Raw genomic sequence first — 20,184 nt, forward strand, 5'->3', positions numbered from 1 at the left:
AGTTCAAGGTTGGGGAAATTACTTCAACAGGCTTCGAGGACCGGTGTATGATAAACTGATCAAGGAATTCTGGAAGCACGCCGACTGCGATGATACTCAGGTGGTATCTCATATTCTTGGAAGAAAGATCATCATCACAGAGAAGTCTTTCGTGAATTTGTTGGGTGCAGACACTGCTTTTGGGTATCGTTTCCAATTCACGGAATCGAAGCTGAAACCCAAGACGAAGGATGAGACCAACAAGGCCCTGTACACCAATTACAAACCGGGCAAGACGAATTACAAGGTGATGGACCTTCATCCCAAGCTCAGGATCTGGCACAAGATTTTGCTCCACTGCATAAACCAGAGACCAAAGGGCAGTTCCCCAGACTACATCAACTTCAACCAGAAGGCGATGTTGTTCTTCATCCAAGACCAGAAGAAGATCTGCCTTCCCTACTTCCTGTTCTCCTACTTGAAGGAATGTATCCGGAAGTCTCGTGCCACTGCCTCCATCAAGTCAGCGATCAAGTATATTCCCTTCGGGAGACTTTTGTCTGATCTCTTCATTGAGAGTGGCCTCATTCAAGATCTGATAAATGCTGGATGTGTAGAGGATCTGACCACCATTGTCAGTGATGTCTTCACTGCCAATTCTCTGAAGAAGATGGGTTTGGTCCAGAAGAAAATCGCCCCTGCTCATGAAGACACATCTTCTGAAATCAGACGGAGAAGGGTGCCTCTGAACGACTACCCTCTGTGAACACAGGCAGACAATCCTGAAGCTATTAGGTGCTATGTTGAGGACCTAAGGGCTCGAGGCTTTGAAATTGATCTCGATGAATTCTTCAGAAGACTGCCGCCAGCTCCAGAGCTTCCCTCTCCTACCAAGAAGAAAGTTCAGAGGAAGATGATCTTGGAAGAATCCTCTGAAGAATCTGATGGTTCTCAGAAGAAGAAGAAGAAGGCTGATCAACCTAAGAGGAAACATGATGACCTCGTCACGACTGATGCTAGTGATCATGGTCATGCTGGTCCTAATCAAGCTGGTCCCTCTCCTCCCAAGAAGAAGAAGAAACATGTAAGACTTGTGGTGAGGCCTACAAGTGTGGAACCTGCTGCTCCAGTTATCAGAAGGATTGAGACTCCTGTCAGAGTGACTCGGTCTTCAGCACGCTCATCAAGTAAGTCTGCTAATGCTTCTGATGATGATTTAGATACATTTGATGCACTCCCTATCTCTGCTATGCTGAAACATTCCTCCAACTCACTCACTCCTATCCCAGAATCTCAACCAGCCACACAAACTACCTCACCTCCCAATTCCCCCAGGTCTTCATTTTTCCAACCTTCTCCAAATGAAGCACCTCTCTGGACTATGCTTCAGAACCAACCTACAGGACCCTCTGAACCAACTTCACCCATCACTATCCAGTATGACCCATTAACCTCTGAACCCCTCATTCCTGATCAACCAGAGCCCAACCAAACAGAACCTGGACCCAGAACCTCTGATCACTCTGTCCCCAGAGCATCAGAACGTCTGGTTGCCAGAACCACCGATACAGATTCATCAAGTGTCTGGACACCTGTATCCTTTCCTACCAATGTTGCTGACTCTTCTCCCTCCAATAACTCTGAATCCATTAGGAAATTCATGGAGGTTAGAAAAGAAAAGATGTCTACCTTAGAAGAGTACTATCTCACTTGTCCAAGCCCTAGGAGATATCCTGGCCCTAGACCTGAACGTCTAGTTGACCCAGATGAACCTCTCTTGGCCAATCCTTTACATGAGGCAGACCCTTTGGCTCAACAAGCTCACCCTGCCCCTGACCAACAAGAGCCAGTTCAACCAGAACCTGAACCAGAACAATCTGTGTCTAACCACTCTTCGGTTAGATCACCAAATCCTCTGGTTGAAACTTCTGAACCACACCTTGGAGCCTCTGAACCTCATGTCCAAACCTGTGACATTGGCTCTCCACAAGGTGTCTCTGAAGCTCATAGCAGCAATCATCCAGCCTCTCCTGATAACAACCTCTCTATAATTCCCTACACTCACCTTCAACCCTCCTCTCTCTCTGAGTGCATCAACATTTTTCATCATGAAGCTTCTTTGATGCTACGCAACGCACAAAGTCAGACTGACTTAAGCGAGAATGCGGACTTTGTGGCTGAAGAGTGGCACAGTCTGAGCACTTGGCTAGTGGCTCAAGTTCCAGTTATGATGCAGCTCCTGCATGCTGAGGGAAGTCAGAGGATTGAGGTTGCAAAGCAAAGGTTTGCAAGAAGAGTGGCTCTTCATGAACTAGAACAGAGACAGAAACTTCATCAAGCTATTGAAGAAGCCAGAAGAAAGCAAGAGGAAGCTGAAGAAGCTGCACGACAAGCCGCAGCTCAAGCTGAACAAGCCAGATTAGAGGCAGAGCGACTTGAAGCTGAAGCTGAAGCCCGTAGACTGGCACCAGTGGTTTTTACTCCGGTTGCTTCTGCTTCCACTCCTGCTAATCAAGCTGCTCAGAATGTTTCTTCCAGTTCTACACAGTCCAGCACATCCAGACTCGACACCGTGGAACAACGCCTTGATTCTCATGAGTCTATGTTGCGAGAAATGAAGCAAATGATGCTGGAACTTCTGCGTCGCTCTGATAAACCCTAGTCTTAGGATCTCTTCTTTTCTTTTACCTATCTTTATTTAGTTAATCTTTATTTAGTTCATCTTTATTTAGTTAATCTCTATTTCGTTAATCTCTTTCTTTAGTTATTTTGTTTTGAATTGCTTGTGATTACCTTTACACATATATATACCTTTGACACTGTGTTTGCAAAATGATTTCTTTATTTATAAGCTTTGATTGATTACATCATACATTTGTTCCTAACTCTAGAACGGAGGATCCCTCTTCATTCTTCTACACTCACGGCGCTGCTCTGACCTCTCCTTCTCCAGACGATCCAGCGTATACTGGATGTTGTTAAGATTGATGTTCAGTTCATCCCTCTCCAAACTTTCTTTTGAAGTCTTGAGCTTTTTCTCTATACCTTCCTTCTCTTCCAGCAGCTTTAGTTCAAGCTGGCTGAGTTCTTGCACCTCCTCCACGAAGGCAAGAAATTCCCTCAAGTCATTCTTTAACTCTGGACGCAGGTCCTCCTCCATCAGTGCTCTTGTTAGCTCTGAGATTGTCTGCGTACCCTCTGGATGCCTTATATTGAGGAATAAGTCCTCCTCAAAAGCCTTCCTTCTAAGCTCTTCTAAAGCGATCATGTATGATGCCATATTTCCTTTTATGATACTATTCGAGATGTGAAGCTTAACCTTTTCCCAACGCTTTATATAGGCTTCACTTTCTCTCTGAAAGTTAATGCTCCTACAGTTTCTCGAGGTTAAGTTCTTGGTAACTGACCCTCTTCTTTACTCCCTTGGCCGGTGGTAAACGTTCTTCTCTTGCATTAACTCTTCTATTTATTTCGCCTAACTCTGATTCGTGCATCGTTTTAATTTTCTTTAAACTTAGACCTTCTCTAAGGGGGAGTACCTTGTACTTCAAGCTAACTTTTTCACACCCCAAGCTTTTTGCTTATGAAAAAAAGGGGGAGTAAACCCAGTTTTTGATGTGTAAGATGTGTAAGTGTGATTTATTTTTCTTTCGGAGAATTTAAGAGTTCCACCTTTATGACCATAGATGTGTCACTGGGCAAATACAAGGAATACATTTCACTTCTTCTGAAGTGATTCTAGTTTGACTCTGATACCCAAGACTCTGATACCTTGTCCGTGACTCTGATTACTTATGCGCTCTGATTACTTTATTTTCATCTATGTCATAAGTTTTTCACTCTGAACTCTTATATTATTTAGCTCAGAATCTAGACTTTTCTAACGTTTTCATCAAGTATTAGATTCAGGGGGAGCTAAGCTCAGAATCAAGCAATGACTTGAATTCAGAATGAGCAAGATAAACTATTCACATCAGGATAAGTCTTATTCTATATCTCTAAACTCTGAGTGAATTAAGTTTAATGTTTAAGAATTGTTCATCAAAAATCTTAGTTTTGTCATCATCAAAAAGGGGGAGATTGTAAGATCAAGTTTTGATCTAGTAGTACAACTCTATGTTTTGATGATTACAAGTTAACCTTTTGATATGAACAATTGTGGTACTCTAACGTGTTTTTCTGAGTGTGCTATTTACAGGCTCTGACCTCTATTCAATCTCACACAAATCAGAAGCACTGTGCTTAAAGAGTGTCCCAAGTAACGCTTTCGCATTCACCATGTTCAGTATGAACAGTGGAAAAGCTTCAGAACTTCTGAAGTTATACAAACTCTGATGTGGACTCAGTCACTAGAAGCTCTGATGATCTAGAAGTTCTGATAACCAAGAAACACTGAAGGTTCAGATGTTCTGATGGTGTAGAAGACTCTGAAGATCCAGAAGCTGAATAGTGGAAACTCTGATGTCCAGAAGCAAGAAACTCTAAAGACCATGTACTTCCCTCTGAGTTCAGAATCAGAAGATACAACGGTCAGAGGATCTGTGCTTTCCCTCTGACTCTGATCAACCGGCTTCACAAGTTCCAACAAGAAGCATTCCCCTGATCAGAAGTCTCCTAGGTTTAAAGGTCAAGTCGCTATCTAAGTACAAAAGCAACTGTACCTTCCTGACGACCTACCTAACATCCTCAGCCACAGCAGAAGCTGGAATTTCCAGAACTGCCCTCCAACGGTAGCATTTCCATGCAACATTCAACCCTAATCCTTGGAGTATAAATAGTGACTGAAGATTGAAAGAAGCCAAGAAAAAGCATTCTTATACGCGCAAGAAATATTCAAATACTTCTAAGCTTTCTTTCATCCTGAATTTCATTGTGTTTACTATAAGCTTTTTAGAAGCACTTTCTTTGTAAACAAGAACTTCATATACAGTTGTATAGTTTTCCTTTAGGAGATCAAGGTTGATCGGATCCTAGAGAAGACTAAGAGAGTGAATCTTAGTGTGAGCTAAGTCAGTGTAATTGTTAGTCACTTGTAGGTTTCAAGTGCAGTTGTAACTCTTACCTGATTAGTGGATTGCCTTCATTCTAAGAAGGAAGAAATCACCTTAACGGGTGGACTGGAGTAGCTTGAGTGATTTATCAAGTGAACCAGGATAAAAATCCTTGTGTGCTTTTCTATCTCTTATTCTTAGCACTTAAGTTCTCGAAAGATTTGTCAAAATCTTTAAGGTGGAAGTTTTATCTTGAAAACGTTATTCAAACCCCCCCTTTCTACCGTTTTTCATACCTTCAAACATGAATTGTATGCTTTAGGCATCTTACAATCTTCAAGGAGTTTTATATAGATATCAATCTCAAGTGAGCCATACAAATAAGTTGTAACTCCAAGTATCCACCACGATTGTCATATGTGTCTTAAATATGACAACAATATTTCACTTTACTACAAAGACTCTTTAAGCCTTATTGTCTTTATACCTTTAGGGTATAGACATGACGTCTCAAGACCTTGAAATTCAGCAAATGAATTGCTTCATTCTATTTATGACCAATCCATCCCATTAATATTGGTGCCCACTAGGGTTGACAAGTTATATTTTAGTACACCGGTGGATAAGTCATAAACACCGTTGGATTTAAGAATCTTAGAATATTCTTTATTTGAATGGTTTGGATTTGATGGATGATAAAAGGGCAAAAGTGGAAATACACCATCTTCTTCCCAACCACCTCCTTCAACCCCTCAGTTTTGTCAACGCCATCTCTGCGAATAAGAGATTGAAGGGTCAGAGGAATCGGTTGTCTTCAACACCCCTATGGTTCGAAGCTTCGGTTCTGGGCGTGAGACTCTTCTTGTTGAAGCTTGGGATTTTCCTGCAACCTAATCCCCAAGAGGGAGGAGAAGATAATAGGGATCATGATCATGTTGTTGGGGATGAAGAGCTGCACGATTTCTCCATTTCTTCTTCCCTTTCTTTCAGATCTGATCAGCAATTGGGAGAGAAAGGGTGTGGAGATTGCAGAATTAGGGACTGAAGATGAAGAACCAGCGCGAAATGATAATGGTGGAGGCTAGACAAAAGAGGAGAAGAGGGTGCAGAATGCTAACCTGAATCTGTGGATCTCATTATTTCTTGCTTTTTTAAATGAATATTGTAATGCAAGTGAGGCTAAGATACAAGTTGATTGTAACACCCCGACTTTCGGAGCGTCACTTTAGTAACCAATTAAAAACTAACAGCGGAAAATGAAGATTTTTTTTAAATGATAGAATAATGTGAACGACTTGTCCAACGAGGACTAAAATAAAAACTCCAGACATACCCCGATAAACTATATATATATAAAGCAGATACAGCCCATACTATACCATAAACGTCACCAGAACCTGGAGGTGACACAAAGTATGCCAGAAGGCAAGTGTACGCAACAGTGATCAAAGTAAGTGTAATAATTACCATCCTTAAAATGTGAGAGAGTCAGCCCAAAACAGCCTCCTCATACCTCCTATCGTCCGACTACTCTCTGTGATTCCTATACAGAGAACCACACAAAAAGCAAAAGGTCGGGAACCTACCATGTCCCAAAATGTACACCGACTAATCAGACCTACTGCTGTATATACACCCTAACCTAAGTCATGCAAAGAAACGGGTCTCCCAATCCTCTTGCTCCTCCTCGCTCATGTAGTCGTCCTCTGTGTCGGAGTCCACAGTAAGCACATCGACATCCACGTCAAGAACCTCCCTCCTCACTGTCTTCTTTGCCACACTAGTCGAACCGGTCTCCAGATCGTCTACGTCGGTAGCGATCTCCTCCTCAACCACGTGAACCAAAGGTTGCACGCGGTAACCACGAGAGGAAGCAAACGCTCCAAAACGAGTTGTAGTCGTGGCGACAGGCTCCTCCTTTGGCTCAACGAGCCTCGAAGAAGACGCAACATCTGTAGGGTCCACAGCAACAGGCGTTGTCGGTCCAGACGGTGTCTCAACAACAACATCGATCTCAGAAGGATCCTCCTCATTAGATAACGACGACAATGACGATGATGGCGTAGGAGGTCGCAATCCAGAGCCAGCTCCAAAGCGAACCATCGGCGGCAGGTCAAAGGCAACTTTGTACTTCCGCAGAACTCCATTAGTCAGATCTCCATGGTTATCAGTCATGTCCTCCATCACTCTCCCTCGGTACGTCGCTCGGTGGTTGGCGGGGTCCAATTCCCAAGCGGCAGGGTCAACTCTGTCAATCATCTCGTACCTGATTCCCCCTGACGAACGAACCAATGTGAACCACTCCCCCAACGACATCTGGCAGTTTGCCGACCGCCCAAACACAAACAATACACACAAGACAAGCCGTTAGGGTCAACTCACAGAATAGGGTAGATAATACATAGATCAAGTAAAGCATATGGATAGATATATATATATATATTAAGTTCAAACGCATCATAACGTTTTTAAATCTTATTTTGATCATAACAATTTTATACAAGAAGTTTCGCTGGAAATTAAACTCTTGATAACGCTTTTGATTTCAGGAGAAACTCAAAAGCAGGCTATACGCTTCAACGTTCTATCACTTCAAAAAGGAAAAAGAACTCACATAAAAGAAGATTTTTTTTACTACAAAACAGTTCTGCAAAGGAGAAATAACAATTATTCAAGTCTCAAGTCTCTGACCGTTTAACGCCACGTCATCAGTCAGATTTATCAAAGACAAATTTTGAGCGCCAAAGTCTTAGTTTGATTACAACCGGTTGTCCAATATTCAAATCAAAAGACAACCATTTGACTTGTATTCAAACCAGATCACGTGAAGACATTTGCTTCAGCAAAAGGCACGCTGACCAACAAGGAAAAGTACATGCCATCAACATCAAATTTCCAAATAGTCTCATGTCTGAAAAGTAGCCCAAAGTCTATCACCACCTACTAGCTGACAAACATCATCTTTATAGCTAAAGGATAGACTTACCTCTGAGTCCACATTAAATGAAGCTACCAACCAAGCCTTTTGAATCAACGGTTTGATCTTACTTCACAACGGCTAATACAACGGTTGGATCTCATCTCTCAACGGTTACAACACTAGCAAGCAAGTATTTAAGACATTCTTGAAGATTTGAAGTAAAGAAGAATCAACTCTGAGAATACAAGCATTCAATCTTTCATTCCAAACTTCTCAAAAGCATTAAAAGCTCAAGCAGAAATTCTTAAGTGTCAAACACAAGCCATTACTTCTGCAAGTGAAAGAGAAAACCTCGTACCTTAAAAGAGTCAAATTTCTTTGTTTTCTTTACACTTTTGTTAGAACTCATATGTGATCCAAAGTCAAATCTGAACCCAAACACTTAGAGTTCCAGTGCCATAAATTATCTACCATCACTCTTGAAAGAAGAGAAATCCAGTAGAGTGACCTAAATCTTTGTAAGATTTTGGAGAAGTCCTGAACAATACTTGTAGGAGGAGTCCTGTAGAATACTTGGAGAAGTCTGTGATAATACTTGGAGAAGTCTTATCTAATACTTGTATTGGAGAAGTGTTTGATACTTACTAGCTGACAAACATCATCTTTATAGCTAAAGAATAGACTTACCTCTGAGTCCACATTAAATGAAGCTACCAACCAAGCCTTTTGAATCAACGGTTTGATCTTACTTCACAATGACTAATACAACAGTTGGATCTCATCTCTCAACGGTTACAACACTAGCAAGCAAGTATTTAAGACATTCTTGAAGATCTGAAGTAAATAAGAATCAACTCCGAGAATACAAGCATTCAATCCTTCATTCCAAACTTCTCAAAAGCATTAAAAGTTCAAGAAGAAATTCTTAAGTGTCAAACACAAGCCATTACTTCTGCAAGTGAAAGAGAAAACCTCGTACCTTAAAAGAGTCAAATCTCTTTGTTCTCTTTACACTTTTGTTAGAACTCATAAGTGATCCAAAGTCAAATCTGAACCCAAACACTTAGAGTTCCAGTGCCATAAATTATCTACCATCACTCTTGAAAGAAGAGAAATCCAGTAGAGTGACTTAAATCTTTGTAAGATTTTGGAGAAGTCCTGAACATTACTTGTAGGAGGAATCCTGTAGAATACTTGGAGAAGTCCGTGATAATACTTGGAGAAGTCTTATCTAATACTTGTATTGGAGAAGTCTTTGATACTTGCTAGTGAAAATCTTGGTGGTGGTCAAGTACTGGACGTAGCCCAATCGTTTAGGGTGAACCACTATAAACCTCTGTGTGCTGATCGTTCTGTTTAGTTACTCATTGTAACACCCCGACTTCCAGGTGTCACTTTAGTAACCAAAAATAAACTTTACGCGGAAAACAGGTAAATTTTTTTTTCGTTTCTTTCCTTTAAATCAAAGCGATAAAGAAGTTGAGACAACACCCAACAACTAAACTAACCGATATACAAATATATATACATCTGTACAGCCTCGGCTGCACTCCATGTCACGCGAAGCCGCAGTGACTCCAAAGTAGTACGCCCGCAGGCAAATATACAAACCAGAACTGTGAGTAAAAGTATCAAAATACAGTTATCCAAGAGAAAGTCGGCACTCAAAAATGGCCTGAAAGGAAGACCCCTATACTCCGACAGACTCTCTGTGATCCTCCTCAAAAGAACCACACAAAAAGCCACACATCGGAACCTACCCTGTCCCAACAAGAAACTGACGATCAGAGCTCTACACAAAAAATGTCGCTAATCCTAACCTACCCTCCCAGCTCAGCTCACCAATCATCCTCCTCCTCATCGCTGCTCGGCGAGTAGCTCTCCCCACTGCTCTCGGAGTCAGAGTCGGAATCCACCGTAATCATCTCGGTGTCCAAGTCCATAACCTCCCTCCTCACTGTCCTGCGCACCGCCCTAGTCGAGCCGGTCTCCACATCCACCTCTCCTGTGAGAACATCCTCCTCTTCCACCCTCATCAAGGGATCCACACGGTAGCCGTGCGGTGAAGAGAAAGATAAGAGACGTGAGGCAGATGGGACAACAGACTCCCTCCTCGACTGTACGAGCCTAGAGGACGACGCCACGTCGGTAGAAGCGATGGCAGTAGCCGGAGGTGGCACAACAGATATAGCAGCAGCAGCAGGCTCGATCTCCTCTGGGTCCTCCTCAACAGAAGGTGAAGTCGGAGGTGGTGCAGGTGGTGCATGTCCAGTGCCTGGTCCACAATGAACTGAGGGCGGCAAGTCAAAACTCAGCTCCATACGCCGTAGCACTCCGCTCGTCAGGCGTCCTCGCTCATCCGTCCGGTCCTCCATGACCCTTCCCCTATACGTCGCCCGGTGACCAGCCACATCGATCACCCAAGCGGTGGGGGCATCCCTATCCAGCAACTCATATCTGATCCCCCCCGAGGGAGAGACCGTCGAGAACCAGTCGGCCATCGACATCTGGCAGCAGGCCGACCGCCCAAAGACAAACATACAGACAAAGCCAAGGCGCTAGGGTCAACTCACAGCAATAAGTACATATACACACAACATGTGACAGGGTATATATATAAGTTGTTATATAAGCATATAAATAATCCTAGCATGTTATGGCTCTAACATTACTTCAATAAACAAACAGCACACAGTCTCAGTCAGCATGAATGTATGCGTGAAATGCACAATATGAATCCGGATTTGTGACGCGTTCCCGTTCGCCACAAGTGAAGCATTTTCACTATGGATGGACCATTCCCGTTATCCATCCTGGATGAAATCCATCCTGGATGAACCATTCCCGTTATTCATCCTTGGTGAACCATTCCCGTTATTCACCGAATGATGAACCATTCCCGTTATTCATCATTAATGCAAGGTGAACCATTCCCGTTATTCACCATGATATGCACAGGTGAACCATTCCCGTTATTCACCCGATTGAATGCAACGTGGTTAGCCAAACAACGAATCGTCCTTACCACGAAAGTGTTTAGCTCACAACCCAATCTCAACAAACCCATGAGTTAGTGTCGGTCAATACAACACAACTCGGAGTAAGTGTCGGTCAATACAACACAACTCCAACAAGAAAACACAAGGGTCTAGTGTCGGTCAATACAACACAGCCCAAACAACAAGAGCACTAGGTGTCGGTCAATACAACACGGCTCCACAACAATCCCCAAGAGTACTAGAGTACTCGGTGACTTTCAATCATCACCATAGCTCACCTTAGTGGCTTCCCCCAATTTCGATAACTCTCCAAACCCACAACAAAGTCGACTTTTCCCCGTCTTTCGTAAATATTTTCCCCTTCAGTTCTCCTATGCTTAAACGTTAATAAAAATTGTTTCAATTCGAATTAGTCAAGTTATGAGTTTATTTCTCAAAGTCTAAGTTTCCCAAGTCTTTAGTTTTTCAAAGCTCTATCATTCTAAGTTTTCAAAGATCAACCACCCAAAATACATTTCCCGGGGAAAGTCTAAGTAAACCAACATATGGCTAAGTCTCAAACCCCACATTTGGACTTGCCTAGGGTTGTTCATCCAACCCGAAATATCAAAGATCACCAGATCAATGAATCTCCACTCCGAAATTGCGTCAAAACGCTCAATCCAACAAAAGCACAACATCACAAGTATGGAAAAGCATCATAACATCAACTCATCATCAAAAACAACATCAGATAAAACATAAGTCGAATTTATCGACGCCTATCATGCAGTCATAGCTAATATATAGTAAGTTGCCCTAACCTCGAGCTAATCCAGCTTCGCAAATCAAATCTCCTTCACAGGAATGCCTTGAAACTTCCAAAGTTCCTTCAACTGAACCTCGGAGGAAAAACAAAGCAGAATTCAAACAAAATCGATTAGTTCGATCGTAAAACAATACATAAACGATAGACAAAGCATCAAAGCTTCAGAATACGACAAACGGGTACGAAAGGACAAGTTTTCGAAAACGAAAAACTCCCCTCCCCTTAGGAAAACCCACGGCCATAAGGAGAAAAGGGCTTCGGCTCTTTTTCTTCGATCAAATCAGTTTACAAGGTAGTTTTAGGGTAAAACTAAGGCAAAGAAACTGTCAGAACAATTTTCGGACAATCGGGCCGAAATACGACTACGCAGGGGCATTTTGGTCCAAAATAAAGGCTCAAAACTTCAAAGTTATCAGTTCTGAAAACAAATTTGACAGCAACGATCCTCATGACATCCGTGACAACAAATCCTAAAGGCACGAAGTCAGATTATAGCTTTACGACAATAAAGTTTCGAAATGTGAGACAAAAAGAGTTTTGAGTCAATTTTTCAGATCCTGGACAAATGAATCGCAATCAGAGTTTACTGACAGAGGTTTTAGACTCAGGGAAACATAAGGAACATAACCCAAGCGAGAAATCAGAGAAATCGGACAATTTTAGAAAAAGCTCAAAACTTAGAGCACAGAAACGGCTTCAGAAACGCAACAGAAACAACAATCAGAGGTAGGAATCGTGTTAGTTACCTTGATACCTAGAAGTAGGGACGAACTGCACGAAGATTGGTCAAGATTTCTCGAAATCTCTCCTCTCCCTCTCTCTCTACAATTCTCGGCCAAATGAGTGAAAATGAAGAAGATATTTTCTTTTTCGCCTATTTATAGGCGGGCGAAATCGCGGGAAAATGAAAATTTCGCGATTCCGATTTTTGCAGCACGATCACCAAGGAATTCTAAGAGAGATTCTGGCGTCAGAAATCCAGAACTCAAAACAAATATCTAGGATTTGGGAAAAACGATATCGAAAAACTCAAAAGCGGTGTCGGTAAATCTGCCCCGAAAAACTACTTTTTGCTGTGATGCTCAAACGACAAAACTTCCAACAGAAAAAAGATTGGAAATGTCGAAACAAGTCTGGCAACGCGGACGGAATCTTCGTTAGAAGTCCCGAATAGAAAAAGTCTTCATCCATTGCTCGAAAATAGGGTTTCGAAGCAAAGAAATTAGCGTCGGCGGACATCCGAAAAGTGAAACCTATCGTGCGTACAGTCCAGAGTTCCGAAATGAAACGCTGGTCGATGGAAAAATAAAGAGAATCTTTAAATTTTCCGAGAGTTCGAAATCTCACTTAAAACGTTGCTTTAAGAGCGAAATAGCCTATTCTGGACACGCTCGCCCTAAGGCAAGTGTGCAGACGACTCGCACTAACTCCGAAAACAACTACGCAACTTCCCCAAGCAATACCTGAACTTTCTTCTTCATTAATCTTCCTCAAATATCAACCTCCTGTCACGCTTACACTGATTCTACGCGTGAGTCGGAAACTAGCTTGTTCTGAAAATCCAGGTCTTACACTCATTTACTTCCGCTGCACTGAACCGTTTACAAAAAGTCACACTTAACATTTTTATAAAAGAACTTATATTCTTTTCATAAACTAAAGTTTTAAAACGTAAATTTCAAGTACACAATTCAAACCCCCCTTTCTTGTGTTACTTATTTGCATCTCAATTGGCATCAGAGCTTAGTCGCTAGAAACTAACATCTTAAACAGGTGAAGAGTAAAGATCCATGGCAGAAGATCTAGCAATAGCTACGGGCTCATCCACCAACAAGCCTCCATTCTTTGATGGAACCGAATATCCCTATTGGAAGACCCACATGCAACTATTCATTGAGTCCTCAAATTACAAACTATGGGACATCATTGAAAATGACAACATCGTTCACAAAGATGATGCTGGAGAACCGATAAAGAAAGTTCAACTGACAGAAGCACAACGCAAAGATTATCAACTTAACTCTAAAGCAAAGTTGTTTCTTCTACGTGCACTGAGCAAATCTCAGCCGGACAAAGTTGATGTACTAATGATCATTCTCTTAAAAGTTTTCGTCACTAGCATGGCATAAAATCTCATTATCCACACTCCGACGATATCACAATATACGAAAAAATAATTGCACAAGCAGTTAGTACAATCCAATAACGCATATTCAGGCATATCATCATATTCTACAATTAGCCACTTAGCATATAAAGCATGTGATTCAGTCAACATCAATCATAGAACAATTAAAGCTTATACACATATGTCGGTCGAAGCCCCAGAAATCGGAGACACAAGTCTCAAGTTTTATCAACGTTATAAGCCTCAGAAAACACTTTCCCATTCAGATCAATTAATATCAAACAGTCACATAAACAAGTCGAAGTTATCGACGCCTAAATCATTATCTAGTAGAGTAAGTTTCCCTCACCTCTATCTCTTCTAGCTCCACACTCCACGAGTTCCTCAAGCGATTCCTCGGTAGCTCCAAAGGTTCCCAAGCTCAAACCTTTGAGTAAAACAACATTACTCAGTCAAAATCTACCAAAACAACTTAAACGATTTCAACTAACGTCCGACGAAACTTTAGAAGTTTCAGAGTATGAGAATCTAGGACAAAATACAAGTTTTTACAAAAAAAAACTCCCCCAAACCCACATAGAGCTCTCGGCCACTCCCACCTTAATTGCGTTTCGAGGCTTTTTCTCCGATCTAATTTAATTCCTCGTAGTTTAGGGGTATAACTAGGGTAAATCAATGCTCGAAATTTTTTTTAGAAATTGCTATGCTATTAGGGGTTTTTGGGTCCAAACTCTAAGCTCAAAACTCAAAGTTAAGATTTTTGAAAACAAATTTGATAGGGTCGTAGATCGTAGCGTTTAAAGGCACTAGGTTAAGTCGTGAATTTTTGGTTCAAAAAGCGGAACTTTGGTGAATATAGGTATTTCCACAGTTTTTCATATCTACGGCGACTCAGAGAAAATCCGAGCGCATCGGTGGTGAATATGGAACGCATGAAGGGTATAGAAGATGATTGAAAGAAAAAATTGGATTAAAAAGAAATTTCTGGAAAATGCTCAAAACTTTGAACACAGAAAGACATGGTTTAAGACAACTAAAGTAGAAACAAAGTTATGGAGTAGCAAAATACCTCGTTGTCGATCCACATAAACTAAAATCGGGTCGATCGGACAAGAATCAGCGAAGAACTCACCCTCTCCCTCTCCCTACTTGCGTCCTCTCTCTCTTGTTTGGTGGGTTTTCTCATTTCCCGCTGTTTATAGCGGACGTCGAAAAAGCAAACTTTGAGGTTTTCCGAAACTGATCCTTCTGGTACTTTCGTCTGACGATAAGCAGTGAATATTTGGCGACAGAATGCCAAAACTCAAAATGAAGTTCTGAGAATTGAAGAAAATGATATTAACGTAGTATTGACCAAAATACGCCGGAAAACTACTTTTTGCAGTTGACGTCGGATGAAGAAACTTCCTTCTGAAGAAATATCGCAATTGCTGAAAGAATTGTGACAGCAAGGATGGAAACTTCGTTAAAAGCTTCGAATAGAAAAACGTTTCATTAAGGATCTTAATTAAAGTCCCTGAGAAATTAAATCCTAGCTTCGACGGACTTCCGAGAAGCCAAATGTAACGCCCCGATTTCTCGAGTGTCACACAGTAACTAAACACGTGGATTTTCGTAAAGAATTTTCGTCGATTCAATTATTAATCTTCAATTAATGAAAAATGTTCTATTATTGCGAAATTCTTGAAAACTTAACTCTATCATGTGAACAGTCCAGAGTTCCGTAGCGAAACACTGGTGATGGGAAAAATACTCGGAGGTTCTTATTCTTCTAAAAATTTTGAATTCCGCGTAAACAATGATCTAGAAGCGGAAATAGCCTTTTTCGGACACTCTCGACATAGTCGGGTGTTGAAATTTCTCGAACTATAACTTAAACTGTCTATGGTACCATCCTTAGTCATTTCCTGAACTTTCTTCTTCATAAAGTCGTCCAAATCGGTAAACACTTGATCAAGTTCCATTCACGTTACATCGGAAACCTAAACATGAATAAGAAAATAATTATTTAACCTATTCTAAAAACTAGGGTCTTACAATACTACCCTCAAAAAAAAGGTTTCGTCCTCGAAACTTAAGGTTTAGCGAATAGTTTCGGATATTGTTCCTTGATCTTTTCCTCTAGCCCCCACGTAGCATCGCCCGTGTTTTGGTTCAGAATGACCTTCACTAATACAATCTCTTTTCCTCTCAACTGTTTCACTTTTGTATCCCCAATGCTAACTGGCGGCATCTCAAAATACAAATCATCCTTCAGCTCTATGTTGTCTGGCTCGATAACACGCGTCAGATCTGCAATATACTTCCTCATTTGTGACACGTGGAACACATCGTGAATGTTGGAAAGAAATAGTGGTAAAGCAATCTGATAAGCAACTGGTTCTACACGACGAGTGATCTCTTTAGGTCCAATAAACTTTGGTGTGAGCTTCCTTGACTTAATCGCTCGACCAACTCTTGTAGTTTGTGTAACACTCAGGAATACGCGGTCTTCTTCTTCAAATTCTAGGGTTCTGAGTCGCTAATCGGCGTGTAACTCTTCTGTCTACTCTGAGAAGTCTTCACCTTATCTCTGATTTGTCTAACTTTTTCTATCGTCTATTGCATAAGTTCTGGTCCAATCAACAAATTCTCCTCATCTTGATACCAACACAAAGGTGTTCTACACTTTCGTCCATATAAAGCTTCATACAGTGCCATTTCTATGCTCGAATGGGAACTGTTGTTGTAGGTAAATTCAATCAGTGGTAAAAGATCATCCCAACTTCCCTTGTTATCGAGTACACAAGCTCGCAATAAGTCTTACAACGACTGAATAATCCTCTTTGACTGTGCATCGGTCTGCGGATGATAAGCAGAACTTAACCTCAGCTTAATTTAAACTAAACTAAACCGAACACAAACATGTTTAATTAATTTAGACATTTACGTTAAAAAAAAGGTGACCTCTAACATGCACCACTTTTAGAGTGGTGCAATTTTACACCACTTTTTTAACCTACTATAACATGTAAACACATCTTTTTTTAAGAAATTTAATATATAAATTTTTTTTAATGATATTTAAAAATAATAATAATAATGTGTTGACCTGCTATGATCGATCAAAGTAAGTGATTCCACTTTAAAAGTGGTGCATATTAGGAAGACCCTAGAAAAAAAAATTAGACATTTAAATAAACTAGACCGGTTCTAATTCTATACCCAAAATCCAAATCAATTTAGGGTTTTACATCATCATTCTTCTTCAGCTATGGCGGCATTCTCCCTGAGAATTAGAATCCACACTTTGTCAAACCCTTGTCTGCTCCACTATCGCCGCCTCTTATGCACCTTCAACTCCTCCGGTGGTGCCGGCGATGACCCCAACTCGCCCGACAGTAATCAGACTCCTTTGAGAAACCAATGGAGCGCCTCGCAATTGCAGGAGAAGTTGAAGCACATAACGTTGATGAGAAATCATTGGGCCTCGCAATTGCACAAGAACTGGAAGCAGTTTGATTTTTCGAGTTCAGAGGATATTTTGAAGGCAAGGTACTTGGATCCTGATCTTCAATTCTTATCGGAGTTCAACGCATCCAGAAATGTTTTATACCATCGGATTCTCGCCAAGGCCGCCAAGTTTCGCCGCATTGTGGAAGACATGGACTGGCGGACCTTCAATCCGATGAAAACCAGGATAATGCTATGGAATAGAGCCACCGTGTTAATTGTTAGGATCAAGGACTTGGATGAGATAACGTATGAGGGTGCTAAGTGGTTAGCCAAATTGAGCAATGCCAGAGTAGCTTCCTTCGATGAGATGATCACAAACTTATCCCAGATGAGGAAAGAATGGTTTGTTTTGAAAGATTTGAATTCTTTGCTTGAGGACTTAAGAAAGCTCAAGTGGGATTGTAACAAAGAAGAACAAGAAGAATTGAATGAGGATTTGTGGGATGAATTAAATGAGGAGTTGGGGAATGTCAGGTGGGATGAAATTCATCAGGCGCTCATGAGCTTAAGGGGGACGTGCTTGTTTGACGCCAAGCAGTTAGTCATGAAGACCGACGAGTACCTAGCTTGCTTGGAGGAGAACATCAAGTTTATCCGGGAGATGCGGCAACCGATAATACCAGATTAGTTTTGACAGCCATTTAGGTTATGAAAGAAAGTAAGTGTTATTAGAAAGCTCTATTATTTTCATTCACTCATCAACTCAAATATGTGTGAATGTGATTCTTGTGGTCAACTTGTTGGGAACTCGTGAACAATATGTTTTTCTCATGGATTTTAATTTTTAAATTTGACACAATTGGATTCAGAATGTCAAATTGTTAATATTCTTTTATAGACAATTGTTAGTTGTTAGTAATGTTGGTAAAGTAGTCCCTCCTCAGGGTTCAAACCCCGGACCCTTCACCCTTCATCCCACCCAACCCTTATGTCTCATAACTCTTATCATTTGAGCTAACCCTCAGGGACGTCAAATTGTTAATGATTTTGACAAATGGGAAGTAGGGTTCATGAGTTAGAGATCTAGTTATCGGGATTTTGTGCATTGAGATATCAGTTTCGCTTTTTTCTTTTGAAACTTTTGTTAGGTTGGGAAGTTAATTAGTTAAGAAATGATAAAAATCCACTCAATCCATATATATTTTATTTAATTGTTACGACTCATTCTAGGTCTGTGACCAACGCATAGACTAGCATCACCAAAATATCTTTCATGAATTAATTTTGAACACCCTATTACTAGTTTTAGAACATTAGTTCTATGGGGAACATTTCTTGCTTGAAACTCATTTTTAAGAACCAATAATTGCAAGTGGATAAGATGAGTTTCATTGATAAATTATTCCTTTGAATTATGGACTCTTCACTCTAGTGAATGGAAAAAGCTCATTCCCACACAAACAAAAGTTAGACTGAAAAAAAATCAAAATCAGAATCAGGCATGTATTATGCAATCTATTTAAATATGTGCTAGTGTGTGTGTATACGTGCAAGTTTATTCAGCTTGGACTGCAAATACTGTATGAACATAATGTCTACCATCAAGCCATGTTAGAGACCCAAAATGGTATCCAGCATTCTGTGAATAACCATAGTAACAATGGAATCTGATGTAGTCTTCCACACCTGTTTCAAAGACCAAACCAGGGTAGAGAGCTCTTAGTGGGTTAATTTCCCCAACTCCCATTTCATGTGGGTTGGCAAAGTAGTTTGAGCTGTTGGTCACATGCTTCCTCATGTTATTGTAGGTTGTAGCTGAAGAATGGAACAAGAAAAGTACAATATTAGTATCAATGATTCAATTCCCTTTTTCTCTCTCATGTATCTTTAAAAGACAAGAAAACCGATATTGATGGATCTGGGTTCCCTGTAGTAAGGACAATTCTAAATTCACGCATTCAAGTAATCTGAGTCGTTTTCATAAGATCGGACGGCTCAGATAAGCTCAACATATGAGTCATTCAATTTTGATCAAACAACTCATTCAATTTTGATCAAACAACTCATTCCTTGACTGCGTGAATGTCATATTTCCCTGACTGCAGAAAATCCAAATTCGATGTGGGTCTTGAACCTGTTGTCATTAATGCTGATTTGATCATTGAAGGACTCCATCTTCCATGTACTGATTTGATGAATGCTGCAGCTCCTGTCACATGTGGACAAGCCATGGATGTACCAGATCTTATGCCAAACAAGGATGACTTTTCCCCAATTGGAACACTTCCTGGTTCATCACTTTTGGGAATCATGGCAGCGAAGATGCTAACACCTGGAGCCATGACATCTGGCTGGAAAACAGATTAGTGAAAGAAACAGTGAGTGTGTTGTTCTCAAGATGCTTATGTTAATTCTTGGTTCATGGATGTGAAATGAACTGCATTTAGGAACAAAAAGTTGAAAACTACCTTGAGAATGTTTTCTGTAAGGCTTGAAGGGCAAAGATGCAACAATTGGTGAAGGCTTATATCTAGGAACTTCTACTGTTGGAAGAACTGTTGCAGTTGGGTTTCTGTATAGGAGGCATCATAGACTCAGCATTTAGTAATAGCTTATCATGTTTCAGCTTTTCCAATCATCATAAGATAAAAGTTATTTTTATCTCTTAGGTCACTGATCACCATGTGTGAAGGTTGATAATGCTTACTTGGTGGCGTTTATGTACTTAAGGATTTGATACCCATCTAGATTCCCCACCTCTGTGAAGGGTAATGTACCAGCATCAAAGGGAAGTAGGGAACATATTTTCTGTCCTCGTCAATGAGTATCATTCCCATGGCTTTAGCATCCTGTAAAACTAGACTCAAACCCGCGCAATACCCGCGCATTGCGCGGGGAATAAATGGTTTTATGATTTTATTAAA

The 20,184-nt window shown here is 40.8% G+C and overlaps 2 protein-coding genes across 4 annotated transcripts; one reads left to right on the forward strand and one right to left on the reverse strand.

Moving 5' to 3' along the window:
- Positions 1–17,019: 17,019 nt before the first annotated feature.
- On the forward strand, positions 17,020–20,184 carry LOC130745350 (uncharacterized). Of its 3 annotated transcripts, none has more exons than XM_057597539.1 (2): positions 17,020–17,978; positions 19,366–20,184. In XM_057597539.1, exon 1 carries the CDS (start codon positions 17,079–17,081, stop codon positions 17,946–17,948), a length of 870 nt encoding a protein of 289 aa, XP_057453522.1. In that variant the 5' UTR covers positions 17,020–17,078; the 3' UTR covers positions 17,949–17,978; positions 19,366–20,184. The 3 variants fall into 3 exon arrangements, with proteins under 3 accessions (XP_057453522.1, XP_057453523.1, XP_057453521.1); XM_057597540.1 differs by having other exon boundaries at positions 19,428–20,184; XM_057597538.1 differs by having other exon boundaries at positions 19,467–20,184.
- Positions 18,816–19,602, reverse strand: LOC130744538 (CO(2)-response secreted protease-like). The gene is made up of 2 exons (XM_057596712.1): positions 19,395–19,602; positions 18,816–19,075 (listed from the first exon to the last, which is right to left on the reverse strand). Exons 1-2 carry the CDS (start codon positions 19,600–19,602, stop codon positions 18,816–18,818), a joined length of 468 nt encoding a protein of 155 aa, XP_057452695.1.

The sequence above is a fragment of the Lotus japonicus genome, chromosome 3 (genome assembly GCF_012489685.1).
Source record: "Lotus japonicus ecotype B-129 chromosome 3, LjGifu_v1.2".
Taxonomy (NCBI): Eukaryota; Viridiplantae; Streptophyta; class Magnoliopsida; order Fabales; family Fabaceae; genus Lotus; species Lotus japonicus.